This window comes from Crinia signifera, chromosome 11 (assembly GCF_055691185.1).
Source record: "Crinia signifera chromosome 11, ASM5569118v1, whole genome shotgun sequence".
Lineage (NCBI taxonomy): Eukaryota > Metazoa > Chordata > Amphibia > Anura > Myobatrachidae > Crinia > Crinia signifera.
In genome coordinates this window covers 125,676,929-125,704,749 of record NC_139227.1, presented here as the reverse complement: position 1 = coordinate 125,704,749, position 27,821 = coordinate 125,676,929, and the positions used below count along the sequence as shown (strand labels likewise).

At 45.4% G+C, this 27,821-nt stretch overlaps 2 protein-coding genes across 2 annotated transcripts; both read left to right on the top strand.

The window, feature by feature from the left end:
• The first annotated feature begins 7,471 nt into the window (after positions 1-7,471).
• On the top strand, positions 7,472-9,038 carry LOC146045694 (extracellular calcium-sensing receptor-like). The gene is made up of 2 exons (XM_083164708.1): positions 7,472-8,197; positions 8,556-9,038. Exons 1-2 carry the CDS (start codon positions 7,472-7,474, stop codon positions 8,790-8,792), a joined length of 963 nt encoding a protein of 320 aa, XP_083020834.1. The 3' UTR covers positions 8,793-9,038.
• LOC146045693 (vomeronasal type-2 receptor 26-like) lies at positions 8,620-15,608 on the top strand. Its single transcript, XM_083164707.1, has 3 exons — positions 8,620-8,751; positions 9,350-9,473; positions 14,294-15,608. The coding sequence occupies exons 2-3, from the start codon at positions 9,374-9,376 to the stop codon at positions 15,196-15,198; spliced, it is 1,005 nt and encodes a 334-aa protein (XP_083020833.1). The 5' UTR covers positions 8,620-8,751; positions 9,350-9,373; the 3' UTR covers positions 15,199-15,608.
• Positions 15,609-27,821: the final 12,213 nt, after the last annotated feature.

The following is a 27,821-nucleotide window of genomic DNA, read 5'->3' as shown; positions in this document are numbered from 1 at the left end:
CCAAAACATTGGCCTCTCTGGCACAGTCTTCAACTGGTTTTCCTCTTACCTCTCCAACCATTCCTTCTCAGTCTCTGCCTCTGGCTCTACCTCACCACCTTCTATCCTTCCTGTCGGGGTCCCTTAGGGTTCCTTCCTTGGCCCCCTTCTGTTCTCTCTGTACACCTCCTCTCTGGGTGCACTCATTAACTCCTTTGGCCTCCAATATCACCTCTATGCGGATGACACCCAAATCTACCTCTCCTCTCCTGTTCTGTCCCCTACTGTTTTCTCTCAAGTTTCCAACTGCCTATCTGCCATCTCCACCTGGATGTCTGAGCGATTTCTGAAGCTGAATATGGACAAAACCGAACTCATTATCTTTCCCCCACCCAGAGCTATGCCCCCTACTTATATCTCTATCACTGTTAACAACACCATCATCTCCCCCGTTCCCCAACTCCGCTGCCTGGGTGTCACTCTTGACTCCTCCCTCTCCTTTGCACCCCACATCCAAGCCCTGGCCCATTCTTGCCGGTTCCAGTTACGCAACATTGCTCGCATCAGGTGCAACTAAGCTGATCATCCACTCATTGGTCATCTCACGGCTCGACTACTGCAATGTTCTCCTCACCGGCCTCGCTCAATCCAACTGGCTCCTCTCCAATCTGTCCTCAATGCTGCAGCCAGGCTTATCTTCCTCTCCCGCCGCCCTAATTCTGCCACTCCCCTTCAACAAAATCTGCACTGGCTTCCATTCCCCTACAGAATCCTCTTCAAACACCTCACACTCACATACAGGGTCATCTCTAATTCCATTGCTCCATATATCTCTAACCTCATCTCCATTCATACACCCTCCTGCCCTCTACGGTCGGCTGACGACTGTCGTCTCTCCTCCACCCTGATCACTGCTTCCCATGCTAGAGTACAGGACTTTGCCCGTGCTGCACCCCTTCAGCGGAACGCACTCCCTCGCTCCATTAGACTCTCCCCGACCTTGCAAAGCTTCAAACGGGCACTGAAAACTCACCTATTCCTCAAAGCATACCCTTCCACTGCATAAACCAGATGGTTCTCCGACCCCTCGCCTGTTTACATCCTGCTATCTAACCACCACCCACTTGCTTGCACCTCTTGTAATCTGTCTGTCTCCCCTTCCTACTAGATTGTAAGCTCCTCCGAGTAGGGCCCTCTTCCCTCCTGTTGTCAAAGCCCTCTTCTCTTCACATGTCACTCACAGCTCTCCTATACTCCAACACTCAGTGACCATCTTCGTTTGCATACTCATCTCCATCATTGGCCACAAGCCTCTAGTTGTATGTTGATTGAGTCCTCACTACTTATATCCAAGCTGTAATGTGTATTGAACTGTGGTGCTCTTTATTTGTACTGTATTCTTGTTATTTATTCAATGTTTTGCCAAGCTTTGTCTCCCTGTATTGTTCCTTTGTACGGCGCTGTGAAACACTTGTGGCGCCTTATAAATAAAATTCTAATAATAATAATAATTGCCAAATTGCCTTGCATTATTGTTGCCATTGATAAGTGTTATTGAGTTGATCAGTGCCTGGGTTAGTGCAATCCCCCCCTTTGGTGACGCGGCTGTCTCACCCACGTGCATAATCCCTACTAAGCCAAATACTCCTGCAACGCCTTACGTTTGCAAATATTGCACTGGGGTTAGGCAGCGCTGTCAAGAAAGGAGCGAGATGTGGTAGACTGATAGAATTAAACCGTATAGAAGGTACCAGTTAGTTCTAAGCTTAAAGAAGGGAATATCTGCGCACTTAGTGGTGCCTCACATTGAGCCATAGTTATCTTTGTGACTACCGTATTTGCTCCGTATTGCATTTTAGAATAAGTGATATATTGGTAGGCCTGCTGGCTACTATGTTGAAATCGTTATTTGCACTATAAATAAACACCCTTGGACCGTTACTTTAGCCTCATTCCTGTCTCAGCTGAGCCTCAAGCCAGAAGAACACGTCGCGGCCAAACTCCTGAGGGCAAGATAAAGGTAAAGGGTTACTGGCCGTCTTTTCCGGTGCACCACATGGATCTTACATACATTTACAGCAAAAACATGCCAGAAGATTATGCAGAAGCTAGGCTGGGATCTGTAGTGCAGTGGATGTGGATGTTACATACATTTACTGCAAAAACATGCCAGGTTTACTGGGGGAAGATCATGTCAAACAAATCTTATTGACTTTTTGTCTGGGTGACTAAAGTAATAGATCATGGTGGGGCTGTAGATGTAGCTTATCTAGACTTTAGTAAAGCTTTTGACACTGTCCCACATCGCAGACTGTTAAATAAACTTGAAATCTTGGGATTGGATTCTAAGATAGTTGAATGGATAAGAGCGTGGTTGCAGGACAGAAAACAGAGTTAAACGGAGTACAGTCAAAGGAAGGGAAGGTTAAAAGTGGAGTATTCCAGGGATCTGTACTTGGACCGGTGCTTTTTAATATCTTTATTGGTGATATTGCAAATGGAATTGAGGGTAAAATGTGCCTTTTTGCAGATGACACAAAGGTATGCAACAGGGTAGACACACCAGGAGGGGTAAAACAAATGATTGATGATCTAGGTAGATTAGAGGAATGGTCAAGAGCATGGCAACTACAGTTTAATGCCAAAAAATGCAAAATCATGCACTTGGGTCTCAAAAATCCAAAGGCTAAATATAGTATAAATGGCACTATAATGGAAACTACTGAGGAAGAGAGGGATCTAGGTGTCACTATTTCAGGGGACTTAAAAGCAGGTAGGCAAGTCAGATGCTTGGTTGCATAGGGAGAGGTATCAGCAGTAGAAAGAAAGAAGTAATAATGCCACTGTATAGGTCATTGGTACGACCTCACCTAGAGTATTGTATTCAGTTCTGGAGGCCATATCTCCAGAAGGATATAAATACATTAGAGACTGTACAAAGAAGGGCAACTAAAATGGTGCATGGCCTACATCACAAAACGTACCAGGAAAGACTAAAAGATCTTAATATGTATACTTTAGAGCAGAGAAGAGAAAGGGGGGACATTATAGAAACTTTCAAATATATCAAGGGTTTTAACAAGGTACAGGTGGGAGACATTCTTCACAGGAAGAGGAGCAGCAGAACACGAGGACATGCACCGACACTGGGTGGAGAGAGGTACAGGTGGGACGTATTCTTCACAGGAAGAGGAGCAGCAGAACAAGAGGACATGCACTGGCACTAGAGGGAGGAAGATTCAGGGGAAATTTGAGGAAGAACTACTTCACAGAAAGAGTAGTAGATAAGTGGAATAGCCTCCCATCAGAGGTGGTAGAGGCAAATACAGTAGCACAATTTAAACATGCTTGGGATAGGCATATTGACAGGGGCGTAACTACCATAGGTGCAGGGGATGCAGCTGCTATGGGGCCCAGAGCTGAGAGGGGCCCACTTTGCCTGTCAAAGTATCATGTTCTATATACATTTTTTCAGCATTAGTTGATGAATAGGGGCCCTTACAAACTTTTGCTATGGGGCCCACATGTATCTAGTTACGCCACTGCATATTGATATCCTTACAAAAAAAATAAGGATCAAATATGGTTTGAGGTAACATGTTTAAAAAAGGGGCAGACTAGATGGGCCAAGTGGTTCTTATCTGCTGTCAAATTCTATGTTTCTACCCATTTTAACCTTAATAGTTACTATAGCCAAGAAGATGATCCTCAATTCGTGGATAACATCCCACATACCCAATGTGACTGAGGTTGAACAATTGTTATTGAAATACATGTATTATGACAGATACGACACCCTCAGGCATTCCAATGTTCCTATATCAAGATTCTATTCTGTTTGGGGCCCATTCGTCGAAAGCTGATATCTGTAAATTGCTTGAGGCATTGCTTGAATACTTTCACCTCATAACAGTATTCTTACCATTTCAATTCATGGACATTTTTGCTGTCGCACACCCCAACCTCTCCCTTCTCCCCCCCCCCACATTTTTCTGTATACCCCAATATCCCCCTTTCTCATATTAGTTAAATTTCAAAAAAATTTATAGTTCTTGACATCACCAAATATGGTTTGCCCACAACTACATTGTTATTCCTATTTATGTTGTCTCCCTCAGATTATGTTTAATGGGATGTTTGGTGGGTTAATGATATTGTGCTAATTACATTTGCAACTATTTGTATGACCAGTGGCGTCACTAGGGTTGGTGTTACCCGGTGTAGGAACTCATGGTGTCACCCCTCTCCCCCCCGCCAACTTTCTGGAAGACGGATAGTGGATGCTTGTGCGCGCCAATTACACATAATGCCGCACACGTGATGCCAGTTACACATTACGCCCCACACCGCAATGCTAATTACATGATACACCGCACTCTGCGATGCTTATTACACATTATGCCGCACACCTTGATACCCATTACACCCCACACTGTGATGGCAATTACCCAATGCTCCCCACACCGTAATGCCCATTACGCCCCATACAATGATGCCCATTGCACCGCACAATGTGATGTCCTTTAAACATATGCCCCACAGAACTCACACACAATACATCAAAAACTTTCCGGATAAGTCTAGGATGATTGGTGAGTAAACACCCAGTACCTTAGTACAATTGTCCAGTAGTAACAGGATGGTCCAAAACATACAAGGAAAAACTCTTATGCAGGTCCAGAAAGCCATCCAACGCGTTTCGATTGAGGCCTTGAAAAAGATTCTCAATCGAAACGCGTTGGATGGCTTTCTGGATGTATTTTTGATCAAGTTTTTGATGTATTGTGTGTGAGTTCTACAAAAACATCATTCACCCACCCTTGGATCCATTGTTTAAGTGTATTAGTGGTTCACTTTTTTATCGTCTTGTGGTAATAAAAGTGTTTTTAAAGTGAAAGAAACCCAGATGTGCTTCAAAAATTTCTGCGAATTGTGAGTTACTGGTATGCTTACCTAAAAAGAAACCTTTACATGTGTCAAAACATCTAATTTTAGTGAGTGAAATGTACGTCTAATTGAATGGTTCGGACACTGTGGTGAAGCCTGGTGAAGGTCGTATTATATCACCATAAAAGATACCTTGATGAGCTTTTAGATACACACTCCCATTGTGAGTGTGTTATGTCCCTAATTTTGCTATATATATTGTAAAGAAGAGAAAGAAAATTAGTCTTACACAGTTTATCCTTCTCTTTGTTTCACATATACGCCATCTGTGAGAACGGGAGAAGGAGAGAGTCCACATACAGACAGCGCTTGGAATATACCCTTATCCTTTCTTGTTAATTATTCTTGTGCTTGTTTTGGTTGAACAAGTTGTTTGGGTTATATCGAGCTGCTTTTCTGTTCTTGCGGGTGCGGCAGCACGGCTGATGTTGGTGTCACCAGTGGCCCAGCCAAAAAGTTTCTGGTGCCCCTCCCCATGCACCTTACACATTACGCCACACATCGTAATGCCCCTTACACTATATGCCACACGCCGCAATTAACCTTACACTATACCACACACACCTAATGCACCTTACACTATGGGTGGAATTTAATGCCGCCCGAGTTCAGCGGCAGTGCGAGATGTCCGCCGAACGCTTACTTTTTTTTGAAGGGGAAAAACATCCGAGTTCGGCGGACATCTCGCACTGCCGCTGAAATCAGGGGAAATTGCTGCCAATTTCAAAACTCACTGTCCCATGAAAATCGGGACAGATGGGAAGTACTGTATGCTGACCGATGTTAACACATGGACACACAGACAGATGCTGACAAATGGACAGAGCCTAAAACATGGGTGCTGACACATGGACGCTAACAAGTTGACGCATAATACAGACACATATGCTGACACAGATAGCCAATGACATATGGAAACTGACAGACGTCTACACACAGGGATATGCTAACACATGGACTGCAAATAGAGACACTGATGCTGACAGACGCTGACATTTGGAGACATGACACAGACACCCGGACAATTGACACAAATATACTGACATGTGATGACACAGACACTGACTGCCTCCCATTTGCATCCCACTGTAGAAAGCAGGGTTTGAAAGGGTTAACCTTATTTTTGTGTTTTCGGGCTCCTGTGCTGCAGCCTGTAGAAGGGGAGAGCTCAGTAACCGGAGTGCAGAGTGCAGAGGAAGAGACAAGTGCCTTCATGAGCAGGACGTTCAGGAACAAAAAGCAGGGAGAGGGAGGATGCTGCACCAGCCTGTGCGGAGTAGAGATGGGTCGTTCGCGAATGAACCCGGATCTTTTGAACGGATCCCATTCAAGAACGAATGAGCCGCCGATCCAAAAAAGGTGATCCGTTTCAGTTTACAATGCATTTTCCTGATCTCAGTGCTGCCACCTGTGGCAGCTGAGATGTACTACCTCTGTAGACTGAGTACAGTGCTGTGACTACAAGTGATAGAAAGATTAGCTGCTGCTGCCAGGGATGGCCATCGATGGTGATTCTGCACCCAGCCATCGATCAGTGTTTTTACTCGGTCATGTATATTCCCCGTTTTTTTTTCAAAGCGAGTCGAGGACCCGCCTAAAAGATCCGTATCTTTTCACCGAGAGATCCGGTGGGTCCCGGCTCAGTGAAATGATCCATTTTGGCCATCTCTAGTGCGGAGGGACGACGGAGGATGTGTGTGTGCACAGAAACCCCTCCTAGTAGTTACTGCCTGTGCTGCTGCTGGGAGTAAGGGAGGGAGAGACAGGACGGACCTCACCTATGCAGGTCTGAGTGAGTGAGCATCCTGCTGCCGGCGCCGCTGCCTGTTAGGCAGTGACAGGCACAACGGCATCCAGCAGCAGCAGCTCGGCACTCCCTGCAGACCCCGTTGGCGACGGCTCCTCCAAGCCATCGCGGCTGCTGCTGCAGTGTAGTTACGCCACTGGGTGTCACCCCACTAACTGGTGACACCCGGTGCGGGCCGCACCCCCCGCACGCCACTGTGTATGACTATGTCTCTACGAATAACCAAACTTTGTTGCATAACCCTATTGTCATGTATGAACCTCAATAAACATATTTTCCCCCAAAAAAATTGGCGTCTCTGAATGCCACGGTTTGTCCGCAATGCGACAGACACACAAACACACACACACACACACACGCTCTTCAACTAATTATATAGATACATAATTACATTTCGAACATAGTTTGGGTTTGATCTTTTTCACCTTTATATTTCATTTTGATTTACACAATATTTAGTGCACATACATGTTTGTTATAAATATTTCATAGTCTTGAGAATTCTGTTGCATAAAGAATACCACATTTCAATTTAAAATCTAGATTTCTCATGGATGCACATTTTTATTAGAGACATTTTGAATTTTACTTATTTATTTATCATCACAGTTCGATATCAGTTATTCTTTTTTATTTTTTTTGTAGGTCAGCTACGGTGCGACAAATCCGGTGCTGCGCAGCAAACATTTCTATCCAACTTTTTTCCAAACTCTTCAACATGGTCACATAACTTATTCAATGTTGGCCAAAGTTCTGGAATATTTTGGGTGGACGTGGATTGGGATTTTAGCCACTGGCGATGACAGCGGAGAGACAGAATCTGAACTGTTGAGAAGTTATTTAAGCAAAAGAGGCATCTGCGTCGCTTTCACCATAAAAATGGGCTATGACATACGCAATAATGGCGATGTGATTAAGAGGAATGCTCAAATCATCAGACGGTCTAGTGCCAGCGTTATAGTGCCTTGTGGGACACTTTCCCAGGATTTCTTGAAATGTCTCACAGAAATGAAAGATGTTCTCAGTGACCGGAACATTGTCCTGACCCCGTATTGGGCGAGTAACAAGTTTCTTATGGACCAGTTTGTCAACATATTTAATGGCAGTTTGGTTGTGGATAATTTCCCGATACAATTGCCAGATATTTCTCCATTCTTCCAGAATATCAAACCTGAAAATGACCCTGAAGATAAATTGCTGGAACATATCTATATATTATACTATAATTGCTGTGTATCAAATCAATCTGCCTGTCGTCATTATAGCGCTATATATAGGACACGCCCCCATCAATGCTCCGGCAAAGAGCAGGTTGCGGGAATACGCAATTTTAAATACTCTGGGGCATTCCCACAAGTGTTTTTGGCCGTGTATGTTACTGCTAGCGCTCTCAATATCGTACACTCCATTCTGTATAATAAGCATCAGAAAATGGAAACAATTATCTATAATTGCAAACGACAGGTAAAAAACAACATAGATGTCTAATCATGTATTTTTTTTTTGTGATGACGATTCATTAGCGCAAATCAATGCAGAGTATAAAGAATAGTCTTAAATTAATTTACAGTACAATACAGTAGGTCTCAAACCAGGGATGTTTTTTGAGCTTCTTTAATCATACTGTGGGCCTGATTCAGGAGGCGAGTGTGTAACTCTCCTAATCTGTTTGGTGCCGGGGTTTGCAAATGCACAGAAATGGGCGTGCACAAACCCCAACCATCAGCAGCGAGCGATCCTGAATTAGCCCCTTTATTCAAGTAAGGGCACAGCACAGACCTTCCTAATATCTTCTACCTTTCTTTTATCTTTTGTTTTCAAGTTACATCGATATTTGAGGGATCTCACATTTTCCTATCAAGATGGATCCACTATTGGCTTAAATAAAAATGGAGAACATATTGGTTCATCTCGTATATTAAATTGGATAATGACAGGAACATTCAAAATGGTGACCAAAGATATCGGCCACCTGAATCCATTTGAGAAGGAAGATTGGCAGCTGTTGATCAATACAAGTGAGATTATATGGAAGCACGGTGACAATCAGGTTCGATGAGGACACTTGCTACTTTGTAATGTCAGATCCCAAGAGTAGATCAGATCCCTACCTGGTATATCCAATTATTGCTACCTGTATTGTAGTTATTGTCATTTCTAGAACACGCGATACCAGGATGTGGGTTTCGGCGGTGGCATTGAGAGGGGGAGCTGATACTTTTTACCTGGGCTGGGGTCTGCTGTAGGGGCTGGAATCCCTCTCCCACCTCCTCCTTTGCAGGGACCCGCTCAGTGTGGAGAGAGATATCAGGTTGCTGCTGCAGCGCAGCCTCTCTCCCCCACTCAGCACACATTGCTCAGTGCCGTGTGCTCAGCTGTAGAGAGAGACAGCTGCAGCAGCAGCCCCTCATCTCTCTCCATCTCGTTTATTTTTTTTTCTGTTGGGGCGTGGCCAATCCCCTGCCTGGTTTCCACGTTCCTCCATTTTTACCAGGGCCTGGGGCATTGGTATCCGGTTGATAGGTCTACATTGTCTAGGTTGACAGCCAGAGGTCAATAGCAACAGTTCGACATGCAAAAGGTCGACGATGACAAAATCTATTGTCTACGTTTCAGATCCCAGACTCTCGCTGCTCAGAAATGTGCCCTCTTGGAAGTAGGAGGACCCTCAGGCCTGGAATTCATGCGTGCTGCTGTGACTGTGTCCCCTGTTCTGAGGGAGAAATATCCAATATAACTGGTACATTATTTATGTTATAGCTGTCAGTATACTTTTGTATATGGATATTAGAAAATAATACAAAAACGATTACTTACATGTTCATGTGATACCTGTTTCTAGTGTGTAGACTTATCTGCATTGTCAAACTGAAATTGAAAATAAATATATTTCTTACAAAAAAAAAAGGGAACAATAAAGGGGGTTATTCAGACCTTCTCATTGCGGGCCGAATTTGGTCCCCCGGCCAATGGTGCATGTTTGCGCATGCGCTAATACGCGCATGTGCAAACCCCCTGAGTGAAAGCTTTCTGCGAGTGTCTCACTCGCTGGGGAATTCGCTCCAGGATGGGAGGGCCGGGGTGGGCAGCAGGGGAAAGACCAGTGTCTGCTTGAGGCAGGTGTCTATGAAATTCACTTTAGTACATACTTATCTACATTCTGGCTGCCTTTTCCGGGAGAGGGCAGCCAGCTCAGGGGGCGGGGCTGCGGGGAGTGAAAAGGGGTGGGGAGGGGCGGAGCTACATGGGTGGCTACTTGCTTGTGGGCATGACCAGAACAATCGTGCCATTTTAGCCATGCCCCCCCGGCGTGCAATGCCATTTTTAAGACATTGCACTGCTGTGGGCGGGGCTAAAACTGTGCGATTCGCGTCATTTGACCCACGGATCCCACCCCCCCGCTGAGGGGGGTCACGGGTGGCGGGGGAAGGGTTGCGGGAGCTGGGCGGCTTTGCGGGAGGGTAACCCTTCTTTCCAGAGGGCTGGGAGGGGGACCATCCTGGCGATTCCGGGAGGGTAGGCAATCCTGCTTTAGTAGCAAGAAATACACTTTATAGTTGTCAGCATATATTCGCCACTACGGACGCTAATCGCCGCAACCTGCGTGTATACGAAGCGAATATAGCACTTACCTGGCACAAAACAGAGTATATCTACAACACACAAGGATATAATGCACCCCTAGCAGAGAAGAAATGCGACACCAATACTTAGCTCCTAATGCTGTGGTCTGAAGCAGCAGCAGAGCTTTAACTTAAAGAAAAACAATATACAGTCTTACAGTCAAGTATAAAGAAAAAGCCACAACCAATATACATAGGTGATACGCAAGCGCTCCCAGGCCTGGACTTCAGTCAATCTTAGCAAGATGATCTCAGAGTAAGATGACTGACTGCCCAGGGCTGGAAGCCACTCATTTATACACAATGTCCAAATGCAATACAATGGGGGGGGGGGGAGGAGGGCTCTTCTTCATTAGGTCAGGGGAGATGTCAATCACATTATCTGAAGGGACATTGGACAGCTTCGGTCAGTGGGCGATGCTTCGTTCAAGGTGTCCTGGCAAATGTTGGCCTCCGGGTTCCCGCCGAATAGCAAGTTGCGAGTAGATATTAGCTACACACATTAATATATATAATATTTAACTGTGTATATCTATACGCATCAATATGTGATATGTTCATAATGACCACCGGAATACTGCTTATAAATTACTGAACATTTGGTCCCAAGATTGATGCTCTAATGCGGTCCCATTCCCTCCCAGCATGTCAGGCTGGATAACTCGGTCATGATGTATCGGAAGTGAATGAGACTCGCTGACCAGATGGGTGAAGACTACGTGTAGGAGAATATGTATTTTATACATTTGAAATATCACTATTAATACATTTTCTCAATGTCTTATATCAATGTCTATTCTGTGTATATTTAAAAGGTCACCTTTTGGTTGTCCATTGTAGGTCATCTTGTAAAGTATATTGTGTTCTTAGTTGTTCTGACCTATTGGCCCTTATTCTGATTGTGTCGGCCGGCTGCGTGTTCGGTCGGACGGCCAATGTATTGTGTTTGTGTATGTGCAGAGACGTTTCTGTGCATGTGCGAATGCCGCGCACGTCCGAATACGGCGTGAATTCCGTAAGAAAACGATTGGTCATAACAATCCAAGCAGGGGGTGGAGAGGGGCGTGAAAGGGCTGTTTAGGCTCATTACCATATGCGTATGCCCCGCGTTTCATGGGCGTTCCCATGAAACCGCTGGCCGTACATATGGTAATCCGGCCGTGACGCACGTGTGGGGGCGGACAGCTGACATAGCTGGATGCCAGCTGCCCGCCCATATCCCTTCTTTCGCATGGAGAAATGTGCTCCAGACCACTCGGAGCTGTCTGACCGCTCGGTCCATCCTCAGATGGTCAGCGACTGATCCGACTCGGACCAGTCGGATCGTATCCGTCCGAGTCAACTAGAATGAGGGCCATAGTGTACACAATGATCATTTAGTATCTTATTGACACGACAAACTAGTCTTGTTTGTCAATATAAATAGAAGCAGACAAAATCTATTTAAATAGCAGTGCCTTGAGAAAGCTGCATGGGTAGTAAAACATGTGTTGGCTATGATTTAAACTGAATGTCAATCAGCAATATAGAAATGTTACTTCAATGTATTTAGATATCTAACAATTCTAATATGTACTACACTGAATAGAAAATAATTGATGTTATGTTCTCCTTCTAAACAGCAGAGGGCACCCTTGCCCGTAAAGTATTTAAACAAGTATACTGCTGCGTTTGTCTAAACCTGTTAACAACTATTCGGTGGCAAGAATAGAGGCAATATAGCCAGAATTACTAAGACCACCCAGTCTCTGATTTAGGTGACTGAATTTAGCTGTTTATATTAGACCAGCAGTTCCCAACCTTTTTTCTCTCCCCTAACCCTTGATTAGGCTTTTCATAAAGAAGTACTCCCGCCTCTCAATTTGAAATATCCACAGTACTTACAAAGGGAGTGGAAGTGAGCGATATGTGTGTCCTTCTATTAAGGAGTAGTGTCCAGTCAGGAATCGGGTCTCTCTGTGTCTGGCCGCTGGCTGTGTACGGTCTCCAGGATTTGCGCTGTAGGATTAATGCCGCTGCTTCCTCCTCCTGAATCAGTGTGGGCAGACACTCACTGATGTCTGAGGGAAGCGCGGGTAGCTATCAGTGGATTGCTGGTCTGGGAAATGCACGAGGAGACACTGATGATGCTGCAGACGGAACCGGAACTGATGCAACGTGATTCATCTCCACGGCAGCAGGAGACTTCTTTCTCTTCTTCCGCCATTACCAATATTATTAAGTACCCCCAACTGGTCTTCATAGTACCCACAGGGGTACAAGTACCCCAGGTTGGGAACCACTGTATTAGACTATACCACAGGGGACATACATAGATCTATTCCTGGCTCTTGTACATAAAAGTTTTTAAGATCCCTCAGCTGACCAGCAGAGGGCAATTAAAATCATAAAATACAAGAGCACCAGTAAAAACAGGAGACATATTGAGTAAAAAAAGTTTATTTATTACCTAAGAAATCTATTAATCCCTGATACCTTCTCAGTAAACTTTCATATACATTGAGTTCATGCTGGAATAAATAAAATTGACATTTTTAGTTACATAACTTTTTAAGATCACTTTTCTCTTCTAATTTTTCACTAAAACACCATCTGCGTGTATATATGTTTGTATGTGTGGTTTTAACCCCTAAAAATTCACTGCGGCCTCCCATCATATCCTATAATGGGATTTTTTAGAACATGACACATTAAAAGTTAAATTTTATGTATACTTTTTTCCTTTGAAGTGCACTCCCAAAATAACAGTCCTTTTCTCTCTTTTTTGATGCACACACGGGAATACCCTGGCCTGCAGATGCACAAAGGCCAATCTGTGTGGTGTTTTTATGTGCTGTGTTCGTTAAATATTACTTTTGACTCTGACACTGCTGAAGTCACATGACGCAGCTCCCGCCCTGAAATCGGCCATCTCCAGCCAGGATAAAAATTAGTTTAGACTGACTTTTATCTGCGAAGGAGGGAAAAAATAATTAGATGGTGAGCAATCGTCAAATGATTTTTTTTCCCCGTGTGTCCGCATGTGAGTGGATGTGTATGCAAACGGGAGGATTCGCACAGCAAGGAGGGGGTGGGGGCTGTGTTCAGCAGAGGGCATTTATCTGCTTGTTAGGCCCAAAATGTCGGAGGGACAATGTAACTTTTTCATTTGTTTTTAAATTATCCTTCAAATGTGTAGTTGCCAGTATGTTTTCTAGATTTTTTGTGTCATGAGAAGGTCTTCAAAACCTCATACATACAAATGGCAAAACGTTTTATATACAGTATATGCATTAATGCCGGACCCCATTCTCACTGCTAAGGCAAATTCCTGAGTGAAGCAGTTCTACCCGGTAATTGCCGTTTTTTTTTTGCAGTGTGAACAAAAAAGCAGGGTTGGAGATCCAGGAATTCCGACACGGGTTGAACCATTCACCCTGAAAAAAACAATGTTAAAAGGCAAAATACCAGGTCGACATGCTAGACCCAGTGAGAATGGGGTATTAGTTATTTGCCAATATCCAGATACTGTAAGCAGTAATCTAACAAGACAAAACCAAACTAAGTGTATTCTAATTTGTCATACTTTGAGGTTGAATGTAAGAGGTTTACATTGTAGAAACCACCAGTTAATTTTTGTTCAAATAAAACAATTTTTTGTTTGCTGCATTTTGTGAAATACTTTGGCTACAAATGATTTAAAAATCAGATTACAGTAGGTGTGAATTTTAATCAACCTAGAAAGCTCTGTATTGACGTTATATATATTTTTAATAAGTTAAGGTAAAGGATATGGTTTGTTTTTCTAAATAATAAATTCAATACATAATTTCTAATTCTCCTTTATAATGTATGTCATTTATTTCATCAATTTATAAAGTTGCCATTTAAACAATATCAAGTTCTAAATAGTAATGAATGTTAATAGGTTGACTTTACTGTTTTTGCTATTTTACAGACAGCGAATCATGCCATAAATGCCAGGATGACGAGTGGCCGAACGTACAGCAGGATCGGTGCCTTCCTAGAAGTGAGGACTTCCTGTCCTACACACATGATGGGATCTCTGCAGTATGTATCTCCACCTCAGTTGTCTTCTGCATTATCACCCATCTAATATTGGGGATATTTATCGCACATCGGGATACACCTATAGTGAAAGCTAATAACAAGAACCTCAGCTTCCTTCTCCTGGTCTCCATCATGCTGAGCTTCCTCTGTGTCTTCCTGTTCCTCGGCCGTCCTGTGGATGTGACCTGCATGCTGCGCCAGGTCTCCTTTGGGATCCTCTTCTCAGTCGCCGTCTCCTCTGTGCTGGCCAAGACTATAATGGTTTGCATCGCCTTCACAGCCACCAAACCCGGCAGCGTGTGGAGGCAATGGATGGGGGTGACACTGCCCAATTGTGTTGTCTTTGTTTGCTCATCTGTCCAAGTTCTAATCTGTATTATTTGGTTGTCTATCTCTCCCCCCTTCCAGGAGCTAGACACACAATCCTATCAGGGAAAGGTCATCATTCAGTGTAATGAAGGCTCAGTGATTGGGTTCTACTCAGTCCTGGGATATATGGGGATTCTGGCTGCTGTGAGTTTTATTACAGCATTTGTAGCCCGGACGTTACCAGACAGCTTTAATGAGGCCAAGTACATCACCTTCAGCATGCTGGTGTTCTGCAGCGTCTGGGTGGCCATGATCCCGGCGTATCTGAGCACCAAAGGGAAATACATGGTGGCTGTGGAGATCTTCTCCATACTGACCTCAAACGCTGGACTTTTATTCTGTATATTTCTCACCAAATGCTATATTATCCTATTCCGGCCTGAACAGAATACAAAAATGTATCTGCTTGACAAAAAAATATAATGTTTTACGATAACACTGCATATAAAAACCGTATTATGCAATACGATACTGTAGAATAGAGATGTAATTAGTATAAGTGTAGAATTATTTTTACAGTATATAGCTTATGTATATTGCACAATAAACATCAAAAATTGTAGTGGCGTATCAAAATTATTTTATAAAGTCAAAATAATATATTTGTATCAATAGTAAAGTAGTGGTAATGGAATTTGCAGTTTTAGTAATATATATATATATATACTAGGTGATTCATTGCGCCCTACGGGCGCTCTTCACACCGTCGTAAGGGGCTGCGCCCCCTTAATTTGTGAACATTTGTATATGAGAAAGATGGTTAGAATTGTATGAAAGATGGCATGTATTGCAACTTGAGTTATAGGTGAAATGTGTTAAATAGAGAGCATATGATGTGGAAGGGGGTGTGTATTGTTTTGTTTAATTAAAAAGCGGTTACAGAGTAAGATGTACATTGATAATGTGGATGGTACAGTGACATTTGTGGGTGTGGGGGGGGGGCTGTGTGTGCATGTTGTTTAGGTGTGTGTGTGCAATAGTATAGTAGGGTGTTTCTGAGTCAGCGGCTCCCCACTGGCGGAGGTCACGACACAGGAAAACAGGAGGCTGGGTAGTGATAGGGGTGTGTGGGAATAAGGGGGACTAAAGAGGAGGGTGGGAGATACTGTGCTGCTTCTGCCAGTGGGTGAGGGTCCAGCGGGGCAGCACAGGAGTACAGGATGGTGGCCCTTAGTCAGTGTCTCCTCCTACTGGGTGGGAGTTCGGGTGCATGAGAGCAGGAGGCTGGGCTATGAGGCATGATAGGGGCATGTGGGCAAAACAGCGTCAGCGACTCCCCAGTGGTGGAAGTTACGGTTCAGGAGAGCAGGAAGCTGGGTAGTGATAGGGGTGTGTGAGTATACGGGGGACTAAAGAGGGGCTTAGGGGTGCCGTGAATTGCGGAAGGGGCGCGAGGGGTGCCGTGAATCAAGGGAGGGAGGGGGCGCAGGTGTCGGCGAATCGCGGGAGAGGGCGGGGGTCCGCAAAGCGTGGGAGGGGGCGTGAATTCGCAAGGGGGGGTTGCGAATCGCGGGAGGGGGGGTGCGCGGGGGGTCCGTGAATTGCGGGAGGGGGGGGGCACGGGGCGCGATAAATCACCTAGTTGGTTATATATTCTTGTAGAAGGATGGTAGGATGTTGCTGTCATTCAGAATTCATTTACATAAACAGTAATAGTAGCAGTAAAAGGTCTGACTTAAAACACCTACAGTAAAACAGAACAGGTCATATATATTATACAAAGAATTGGTTGATGATGTGTAGGTTGACGTGCACATAGTTCATAGTTGTCACTGGAAAAAAATTGCTACAAGAAAAAATCAACACAGAAAGTTCAACACATGTAAATGTTGACAGTGTGGCACTTCATCGGTGTCCATGTCGACACATGAGAATGAACATGAAAACATTAAAAAAAAGAAAAATAAATCTTCAAAAACTCATGTCAACCTTTTTCATTGTCGACCATAGCCGTGCCAGTGTTTTGCATGTGCCATTTAATCCTGGGGTTGCCGTGAATCACGTGCGGGGGTGGGGGGGAGGGAGGAGGTGAGGGGTGTCCGCGAATCACGGGAGAAGGGGTCGTGGGTGGGTGCCGCGAATCGTGGGATGGGGGGGCACAGGGGGTTGCAGTGAATCGTGGGAGGGTGGGTCGCGGGGGCGGGGGGTTGCCGCAATGACAGGAGGGGGGGTCAGGGGTGGGGAATCGCGGTAGGGGGGGTCGTGGGGGGCACCGTGAACCGCGGGAGGGGGGCCCGGGGTTTGGCGTGAATCGTGGGAGGGGGGGTCGCGGGGTGCAGTGAATTGCAGGAGGGGGGGGTGTGTCATGGGGTGGGGCCACTAATCGTGGGAGTCACCGGGGGTGCCGCGAATTGCGGGGGGTGTGCTGCAAATCGTGGGAGGGGGGTCGCGGGGGGTGCCGCGAATCGCCACAAGAAAAAAATCAACACAGAAAGGTCAACACATGTGAATGTTGACATAAGTGTGGCACTTCATTGGTGTCCATGTCGACACATGTGAATGAATATGAAAACATTGAAAAAGTGAAAAATAAATCTTGTCAACCTTTTTCATTGTCGACCATAGCCATGTCAGTGTTTTGCATGTGCCATTTAATCGTGGGGATGCTGTGAATGGGGGGGGGGGGGGGGAGGGAGGGAGGTGCATACCCAACATGACCCTCTCCAGGAGGGACACATTGCTCTGTTTCTGGACTTTCTTCTTAATTTATGGATTACCATCACCTGTGCTTAAACACCTTTCTTATCAATTACCCTGTTTAAAATGACAGGTGATGACAATCATAAATTAAGATGGAAGTCCACAAACAGAGCATTCTGTCCCTCCTGGAGAGGGTCATGTTGGGAGGTATGGAGGTGTGGGGCGCTCACCTGGTGTGTCTGGTGAGTAGCTGTGTCTTTGCTGTGTAATATGGAGAGGCAGAGGGTGTCTGGCACTGTCTGTGGGCTCACTGGGCTCTGTCATGTAAGTCAGTCATGTGAGTCAGAGGCTCCACCCAGCGTTATAGCTCCAGACACACTTTGAGTGACAGATGTAGCCAAATATATAAGATATATATATATATATATATATATATAGTAGTCCTGGGTTGCTCGGCACTCTGGACAATGGGGGTAATGACCGTGGTGCCCTCAATGGTTTAGGACAAAGATTCTGTTCCCCGGTGTCTTGTGAAGGACCCGGAAGGAAGACTGAAAGCGGCACTCCAACGGATTTTTTAGAAATAAATCACCATTTATTTTAAAGTGACAACAAGTGGCATTAACGTGAAGCCTCCACGCTGCTCCGGCGTCGGCGGGTGCTGCTTCCGGGTTCCCGGGTTCAGCCCACTGGTGACGTGCAGCCGTCGCCTAGGTAACCTAGGAAACAACTTCACCGGTCTCTGCCTGGAGCGCGTCTCGGCTGTGAAAAAAATAAATAAATAAGACCAACGTAAATAAACCGTTGGATGCGTGTGTATACTGCAAAACAAATCCAAACGTGTGTGGCTACTATAATTGCTGTGGTGTGATATTATAAATGAATACGGTACCGCTGCTTGGATTAATCAATTGGTATTATGGAGACATTTGTTACTACTATCTAATTGTGTGTACTAGTGGCACTGTGGGAATAATATCATCTCTAAACACACAAAGCGGAAGGACATAAATTGTCGGACTTAAAATGTAAAATCATTGATCATATTCCGTTACCCCCCAGAGGAGGTGACAGACAGAAGATGTTGTCCCAGAGGGAATCACAGTGGATCTTCAAACTGGGAACTTTGGCCCCTAGGGGCCTTAATGAAATGATAGCCTGGAATTCTTTTATCTGAAAGTACCCTAAAAACAGCTGAAGCCCTCTTCCCCCCCCTTCCCCCTTGTTTTCTTATAAGCTGAACTTCTACGATGTACTACCATGTATATGTAGTGTAACATTGTACAGTAAATCATGTGTGTAGAGATGATATTATTCCCACAGTGCCACTAGTACACACAATTAGATAGTCGTAACAAATGTTGTCTCCATAATACCAATTGATTAATCCAAGCAGCGGTACCGTATTCATTTATAATATCACACCACAGCAATAATAGTAGCCACACACGTTTGGATTTGTTTTGCAGTATACACACGCATCCAACTGTTTATTTACGTTGGTCTTATTTATTTATTTTTTTCACAGCCGAGACGCGCTCCAGGCAGAGACCGGTGAAGTTGTTTTCTAGGTTACCTAGGCGACGGCTGCACGTCACCAGTGGGCTGAACCCGGGAACCCGGAAGCAGCACCCGCCGACGCCGGAGCAGCGTGGAGGCTTCACGTTAACCGAATGCTACATATAAGGTAAGAGGGCAATCTTGCTCTGTTTAATACCCACACTGGCACTTTATGCACTTTAGGGCGCATCCTGAGGAAAAGGCCTTCGTGCCTTGAAACGTCGATGGAGCCTGTATAATGCCACTTGTTGTCACTTTAAAATAAATGGTGATTTATTTCTAAAAAATCCGTTGGAGTGCCGCTTTCAGTCTTCCTTCCGGGTCCTTCACAAGACACCGGGGAACAGAATCTTTATATATATATTCATATATATATATATATATATATTGTGGGGTTTTAGCATCAAACGGGTAGGCACAGGTGAGGATTTGGCACAGACTTAGACAGTGACATCACGGCTTGGGTCCAAAACAGGGCTTGCCTGAGTTTATTGCAGCACTCAGAGCAAGAAACTAAAAAACAGCCTTTACACTTCAGGCAAAACAGAAAATAAAACCTGCTCGTCTGAGCTCTAACTAAACAGAATAAACGTCCCTCTCTATACCAGGGCCACACTATGTGACACTGGACACACACAGCAGATATAGATCAAGTAATGCAGTACTTACAGCCTTGTCTCTCTCTAGCAGCAGCTTACTGCCTCCAACACCCAGGGAGAGAGAGAGAGCCCTATGGAGAGGGCTGACTCCTTTTTAAAGAATCAGGTGCTCTCCTGATTACCAGCCCAGGACAGAACACCCTTTGTAAGCCGGAGCTTACCACACAGATTGAAACAGCCTGCAGTCTATATGCCATAAGACAGGATTCTAGGGGAAAGGTACCTGCCATCTATGACTTTCCCTGCCACTGTCTTACATACCCTCCCCCTCTGTTCGAACCTATGGGGTCGGACACTGTCTGCCAACTGGCAGTATGTTCGGGATAGGGCATCAGCATTACTCTGAAGCCTTCCTGCTCTGTGTTCCACTGTAAATTTGAAATTTTGCAAATTGAGAAACCATCTCGTGACCCTTGCATTTCTCTCTTTGGCTTGGTACATCCATGTGAGTGGGGAGTGGTCAGTGATTAATCTAAAGGAGCGTCCTAAGAGATAGTACTTGCTAAGCACTCCCGCTCAACTATACTGTAGTTTCTCTCCGCAGGTGTGAGCTTCCTGCTCAAATATGTTACCGGGTGTTCCTCTCCACCAACTTCTTGGGAGAGGACAGCACCTAGTCCCACATCAGAAGCATCAGTCTGTACGACAAACTCTTTTTTAAAATCTGGAGTGATCAGGACTGGTTGATTACAAAGGGCCACTTTTAATTCTTGGAATGCCCTTTCAGCCTCTGGGTTCCAGCTGACCATAACTGCCTTACCTCCTTTGGTAAGATCGGTTATGGGCACTGCCATGGTTGCAAACTGGGGAATGAATCTACGGTAATACCCCAGAATTCCCAAAAAAGCCCTGACTTGTTTTTTTGTCGAAGGACGAGGCCAGTCTTGGATAGCCTCCACTTTATTTATTTGTGGCTTTATTATACCTCTCCCGATAACATACCCCAGGTAACGTGCCTCCTCGAGGCCTAAAGTACACTTTTTTTGGGTTCGCTGTCAACCCCGCCTCTCTGAGGGAATTCAACACCGCCTGGACTTTGGGTAAATGACTCTTCCAGTCATCACTAAAAATTATGATGTCGTCTAGATATGCCGAGGCATACTGACGATGGGGTTTAAGAACAATGTCCATCAACCTTTGAAAAGTGGCTGGAGCCCCATGCAACCCAAAAGGCAAACAGAGATATTGAAACAGACCATCGGGGGTGACAAACGCGGTTTTCTCTTTGGCACTATCGGTAAGAGGTACTTGCCAGTAACCTTTAGTTAAGTCGAGGGTAGAGAAATATCTAGCATGACCAAGTCTTTCAATTAACTCATCAACTCTTGGCATTGGGTAGGCATCAAATTTTGATACCTCGTTCAGCTTCCGGAAGTCATTACAGAAGCGCAATGAGCCATCTGGTTTTGGAATTAACACAATCGGGCTTGACCACTCACTTTTAGACTCCTCGATAACCCCGAGGTCTAACATTTTCTGGACCTCCCCAGATATGGCCTGTCTACGCGCTTCTGGTACTCTATAGGGTTTTAAGCGTACCCGAACTCCAGGTTCGGTGACAATGTCATGTTTTATGGCTGTGGTGTGCCCTGGAAGTTCTGAGAACACATCATAATTCCTTTGTACTAACTCTTTAGTTTCCTGCTTCTGGGATTTGGACAGGGTCTCTGACACCCGCACCTCTGGGCTATCACTAGAGGGGTCACTTACAGCTGTCAGAGTCTCTCTGTCTTTCCAGGGTTTAATTAAGTTCACATGGTACAACTGTTCTGGCTTCCGTTTACCTGGTTGATACACTTTATAATTTACACTTCCCACTTTTTCGATGATCTCATAAGGCCCTTGCCACTTAGCAAGAAATTTGCTTTCTATGGTGGGCACTAATACCAACACGCGGTCACCTGGGTTAAAGCTTCTTACCCTGGCTGACCTGTTATACACTTGACGTTGTGCTTCTTGGGACTGCTCTAAGTGTTCCCTGACTATAGGCATGACCGCAGCAATTCTGTCTTGCATAAGAGAAATATGCTCAATGACACTCTTGTAGGGTGTAGTCTCCTGTTCCCAAGTTTCCTTTGCTATATCAAGCAGTCCACGAGGATGTCTGCCATATACTAGCTCAAAAGGGGAAAAACCTGTGGATGATTGGGGCACCTCACGGACCGCAAACATCAAATAAGGCAGAAGACAGTCCCAGTCCTTCCCATCTTTGCTCACTACCCTCTTCAACATCCCCTTTAATGTTTTATTAAACCTTTCAACAAGACCGTCAGTTTGTGGGTGATACACCGATGTACGTAGATGCTTAATTTTCAATAGTTTACACAACTCTTTCGTGACTTTAGACATGAAGGGGGTTCCTTGATCGGTAAGGATCTCTTTGGGTATGCCGGTACGGGTAAACATGTTGAAGAGCTCTTTTGCTATGGACTTTGAAGAGGTATTCCGCAAAGGAATAGCCTCAGGGTAACGAGTGGCGTAATCCAACACCACGAGAATATACTGAAATCCCCTTGAGGATTTTACCAAAGGGCCGACCAGGTCCATTGCAATCCTGTCAAAGGGCACTTCAATATTAGGTAACGGAACCAGGGGACTTCTAAAATGTGTCATGGGAGCCGTCAGCTGACAGTCAGGGCAGGACTTGCAGTAGTCTTCTACTGCACGGTGAACCCCGGGCCAGTAAAACCGTTGCAACACGCGTTGTGTGGTCTTTTCAGTACCTAAGTGTCCTCCCATCGCGTGTTTGTGAGCAAGGTCTAAGACCATTCTACGGTATGGCCGGGGCACCGCCAGCTGCTCAACTATCTCCCCACGGATTTTATCTACCCGATACAGTAGATCCTGGTTAATGGCCATATATGGGAACTCTTTGTCAGCATTGGGGTATTGGGGCTCACCATTTATGACTTTAGGATTTTCCCTAGCTCTTAATAAGGTGGGATCTATAAGTTGAGCAGTCCCAAAATTATCACGTGACATCTCTAGCTCAGGCATGTCACACGCTTCTTCCTGCTCCTCAGCTTCACCTGCAAGAACAGCTAGGGGAAAACGGTCAGATTCAATAGTGGTCACCCCTACCGTTTGAACCTCAGTATCCTGATCAAAAGGCTCAGGACTAATCACAGGGCACACATTCTCATTATTAACATCATTTCTAGTGCAGTGTACATTCTGTTTCCACAAGTCCCAGAACAATGGGAAGTCTCTTCCCAGGATCACACTATGCATCAGGGTCTCTACCACGCCCACTTCATGGGACACAGTTCCACAAGTACTCTTTAGCTGGACTAAAGCTGTGGGATACTCCTTGGTGTCCCCATGTATGCACAAGACCCCTATGTAACGTCCTGTGAGTGTCCCAGGGTCTACCAAGCTGGCATGGATGAGAGTAACTAAACTCCCAGAGTCCAGTAGAGCACTCCCGGGATAACCATCCACCTTTACATGACATATTTGCTGTCCAGTTTCTGACACAGTCTCAGCAGAGAAAACAGAACGTGCATATAAAGAGCTTCGCCTGGCTGTATCACACTCCATTGGCTCAGAAGTAAGGGGGCAATTGGCAGCAATATGCCCAGGTCCATGACAACGCCAACACTGTATGCGGCCCCAGTCTTTTTGCGACCCAGGTTTGGACCCTACTGTCCCTTGGGAACGCCTCTCCACTGTTTGTTCCCCATCTAGGCCACCTCCCTTTACAACATTATTCACCCCTCTAGTAAACGGAACAGTCTTACCAGATGATCCGGCCGATTTGCTGTTCTTGAGGGTGGAATGTCCAGGAGGCACTTCTTGGATTAGATTTTCAGTAGCTCTGTACCTCTCAACCAAGTTGACAAGCCCCTCGGCATCATTAGGGTCGCCCTGACCGACCCAGCGCTGAACCTTTGGAGGTAAGGAACAAAGATACTTGTCCAGCATGACTCTCTCCACGATCTGCGCTGGTGTAGACTCCTCTGGCTGTAGCCATTTCCTTACCAGGTGGACCAGGTCATACATTTGGGACCGCGCAGGTAACTGTTCAGAAAAAGTCCAGTTATGCACCTTCCGGGCACGCACACTCATGTTTACGCCTAAGCGAGCAAGGATCTCTCCCTTGAGTTTCGCGTAGACCTTAGCATCCTGCTCACTCAGATCAAAATACGCCTTTTGTGGTTCTCCAGTTAGAAAAGGCGCTACCACACCTGCCCATTGATCCACGGGTAACTGTTCACGCTCTGCTACACGTTCAAACACCGCAAGAAAGGCCTCTACATCATCCGTGAGAGTCATCTTTTGCAGAGATTTCTGTACTGCAGCCCGTGTGGTTGGAAGCAAAGGTTGGGGTGTTTGCACACTCTGCGCCACACTCTTAGCCACATTCTGTATTTGCTCTTGTAATTGCAGATTAGTTTGCTGCTGTTCCTTTAAGGCTTGTCTGTTGGATTCAAGCAGCAAAACATTGGTTTCAGCCTGGGCACGCATGGCCTCCTCATGCACCTTTTGCTGATATGCGTTTGCCTGCCGCTGCAGCTCATTTGCCTGCACCAAGTGTTTTAAAAGGTCCTCCATTTTAACAGTCTCCTGTTGCAGTGTTACAGCAGCCTTCAGCCAGGACATGTAAGTATCAGCGCACTCCAGACACTCACTTGTGGCTGGTTGCCTTTAGCAACAACTTCCAGCTTGCTGTAGCAAAAGTCCTATAGTTCGGTGTATGTCTCTTTAAGTGAGATGCTTGCTTGCATTCTCCACCATATGTGGGGTTTTAGCATCAAACGGGTAGGCACAGGTGAGGATTTGGCACAGACTTAGACAGTGACATCACGGCTTGGGTCCAAAACAGGGCTTGCCTGAGTTTATTGCAGCACTCAGAGCAAGAAACTAAAAAACAGCCTTTACACTTCAGGCAAAACAGAAAATAAAACCTGCTCGTCTGAGCTCTAACTAAACAGAATAAACGTCCCTCTCTATACCAGGGCCACACTATGTGACACTGGACACACACAGCAGATATAGATCAAGTAATGCAGTACTTACAGCCTTGTCTCTCTCTAGCAGCAGCTTACTGCCTCCAACACCCAGGGAGAGAGAGAGAGCCCTATGGAGAGGGCTGACTCCTTTTTAAAGAATCAGGTGCTCTCCTGATTACCAGCCCAGGACAGAACACCCTTTGTAAGCCGGAGCTTACCACACAGATTGAAACAGCCTGCAGTCTATATGCCATAAGACAGGATTCTAGGGGAAAGGTACCTGCCATCTATGACTTTCCCTGCCACTGTCTTACAATATATATATATATATATATATATATATATATATATACAAAAAGGAAAGGGAGGTCAGCGCCAAGTAATGTATCAGGAGCAAATGAGCTATATGCCTATTCTTGATAAAATATTCCCCCTCCTATTTCTTTGGGGTGTATGCACGGGTCCTAGAAAGACAGTGGTGTACTGTCTCTATAAGAGGAAATTTATTGTGACAGATATTTAGAACCCGGCGACTGCAGTATAAAGAATAATATGTGAATAGACTTAGTGATAAAAAATGATGTGTTTATTTTCTACAGGTACAAGTAAGTAAAAAATCAATAAATTGGGGTAGGGATGTCCTCTAAAATATCAAATCGGGAGCAATTTCATAAAAAGATGGAGTACTAAACATATAAAAAAAGAGAAATATATATATGTACACTAAAAAAATGCAACCGTTTGATGGCTAAAAATACTGAGAAACTGTTGATAATTATGAACAAGATGTCACGACCACTATGTCTGCCACTCACACCTCCCATGCCATGGCTGCCCCTGGGGTTCCTAACAGGGTAGTTCAGACCCTGGCACTCACCTCCGCTGTCAGTCCCCTTGTTCCTGGGTTGCGTGATGTCGCGCTGTCATCTCATGGTGACAGTGGTAGCGTGCACGCCGGTGACATGCGGGGCCTGGATGGCGTGGGCGGATGACAAAGGGAAATACACGGTGGCTGTGGAGATCTTTTCCATACTGACCTCAAACACTGGACTTTTATTCTGTATATTTCTTCCCAAATGTTTTATTATCCTATACCGGCCTGAACTAAATGAAAAAAATTATCTACTTCAAAACAGAATTAGATAATTGAAGGCTAATATACACATAACTAAGCCAGATGCAGCATTTTAAATTATGTGCACATTACAAATATAAATTAGGTGAATTTATTATATGTAATGCAAATTAAACAGTAAATGAAAATAAATGTTTTTGTTTCCAGAATGATTTTTAAATAAATTAAATTAGAGTTAGACCATTCTGTCTGGTATATTCAATTTGTTTAGCTACAAATTAACTAATAAATGTATTTTAAGCAAATATATGTCTTATATAGCATCTAATTTTAAATGGAATTTTATCACACGTGATCATAGATCAGGAGCAAAACGTAAAAGTTATGATGCAAATTTAAATTTGACAAATTTGAAGCGAAAAGCCACATACTGTATACACAACAGACCTAAAAACATCTTTCTGAATTGTTAAAAATGTATTTAGTCAATTTATCTCAGATAAAGGAAACAAAAATGATCATTTAACAAAAGGTGTAAAGGACATTTTAAAAATAATCATAATTCTACAAAAGAAATGCAGGTAAGGGTGCATCTCTAACGCTGGGCGGGATCACACACCACCCAGCCTGCAAAATCGTAGCCAAATATATAAGAGAGAACCCTGTACGCCACACACCTATGCCCACCTAACCCCCGCAATAACGCACACCTTCAAACAGCAATGCACCTTAAAACACCAGCACGGTCCCGGTCCCTGTGCCCCGGCTCCTGCGCTCAGGGCAGTCAGTGTCGCGTCACAATCAAACTGAACACGCTCCGCACACACTGTGCAGAGAAAGCCGTGCGCCCGCTGACTCCTGCTGCTAACCCTGCGCTGAGCCCCGCAAGACGAATTTACTCTGCGCCCGCTGCCTCCTGCTGCCAACCCTGCGCTCAGCCCCACAAGCAGACCTTAGCCTGCGCCTGCTGCCTCACACTCCCTCCTGCCAGCACAGCCTGCCTGCGCCCGCAGCCTGCCACCCCGCTAGCCTGCAGACGCCGCCTGGCACACCTTCCGCACGCACAACTACTGTGGCTGATGCCTGCCACCACCGGCTGCCTGCACCCGCTGCCTGGCACCCCCTCCTGATGCAAAAATACTCTGGCCGATGCATGCCACCCCCGGACGCCTGAGCCAGCTGCCTGCCACCCCCTCCTGCCTCACAACTACTGTGGCCAATGCCTGCCACCATTGCCCACCGTGGACACCAACAGGCCACTCATCTCTAAACTGCATGTCTGCCAACACAGGCCAGCACTATACCACCAACGGATAAAAGGTACTTTTCACACTCCATTGTAACACCCCTTCATGCACACAAATACACAAACACACTTTCTTGCCACAACTATACCACCCCATGCACTTTACACCTACCTACACTTACAGCACAGCAATAACATCCAGAACACTACATACCCCCACCCCACAACACCACACCACCACCGCCCCCATTAACGCCCATAATTGCTTTGTAAAAGCAAGACTTTGAGCACCAATGTGTAACCTGATGGACGCAGGGACAGGCCTCCTAAAGGAGCCTCTCCTTGCGATGCACGGAGCATGGGCCTCTGTGTATGCGCCGTTACGCACTGAGCCACACCACTTCCCCAAAACACCCTCACCGCACTGCCCCTCGCCCACTGCCATTTGTAGCCATAGCCTACAATTGCCTATCCCCATCCCAAAATGCCCATAGGCCCGGCCTGCAATGCCTCCAATTGCATTGTAAAATACTCACATTTTGCAACAATCTATAACCTGCTGCCCGCAGGGATACCGCTCCTAAAGGAGCCTGTCTCTGCAATGGCCGGAGCATGGGTTTATGCGCACCTCCCTCCCCCAAACCCACTCACCGCACTGCCCCTCGGACACTAACATGTGTAGCCATAGGCTCAAATGGCATGTACCCGTCCAAGAATAATGATAGCCCCGGGGTGCAAAGACAGCATGCCCAATATTCACACATCGGCCACATTCGCATCCACCAAATAAAAAAACACCACAACACTCTACAGACACACAAATAACCTAACCCGAAAACAACACCATTGTGCACACACAAAAACAACTTACACCATCACACCCACAAAACATTTACTCCACAACCAATATCTTG

Coding starts and splice junctions, on each gene's coding strand:
- LOC146045693 (XM_083164707.1), top strand. CDS start 9,374: ATGTGCCCTCTTGGAAGTAGGAGGACCCTCAGGCCTGGAATTCATGCG. Junction 9,474..14,293: donor AGAAATATCCAATATAACTG/GTACATTATTTA, acceptor GCTATTTTACAG/ACAGCGAATCATGCCATAAA.
- LOC146045694 (XM_083164708.1), top strand. CDS start 7,472: ATGTTGGCCAAAGTTCTGGAATATTTTGGGTGGACGTGGATTGGGATT. Junction 8,198..8,555: donor TCTATAATTGCAAACGACAG/GTAAAAAACAAC, acceptor TTTGTTTTCAAG/TTACATCGATATTTGAGGGA.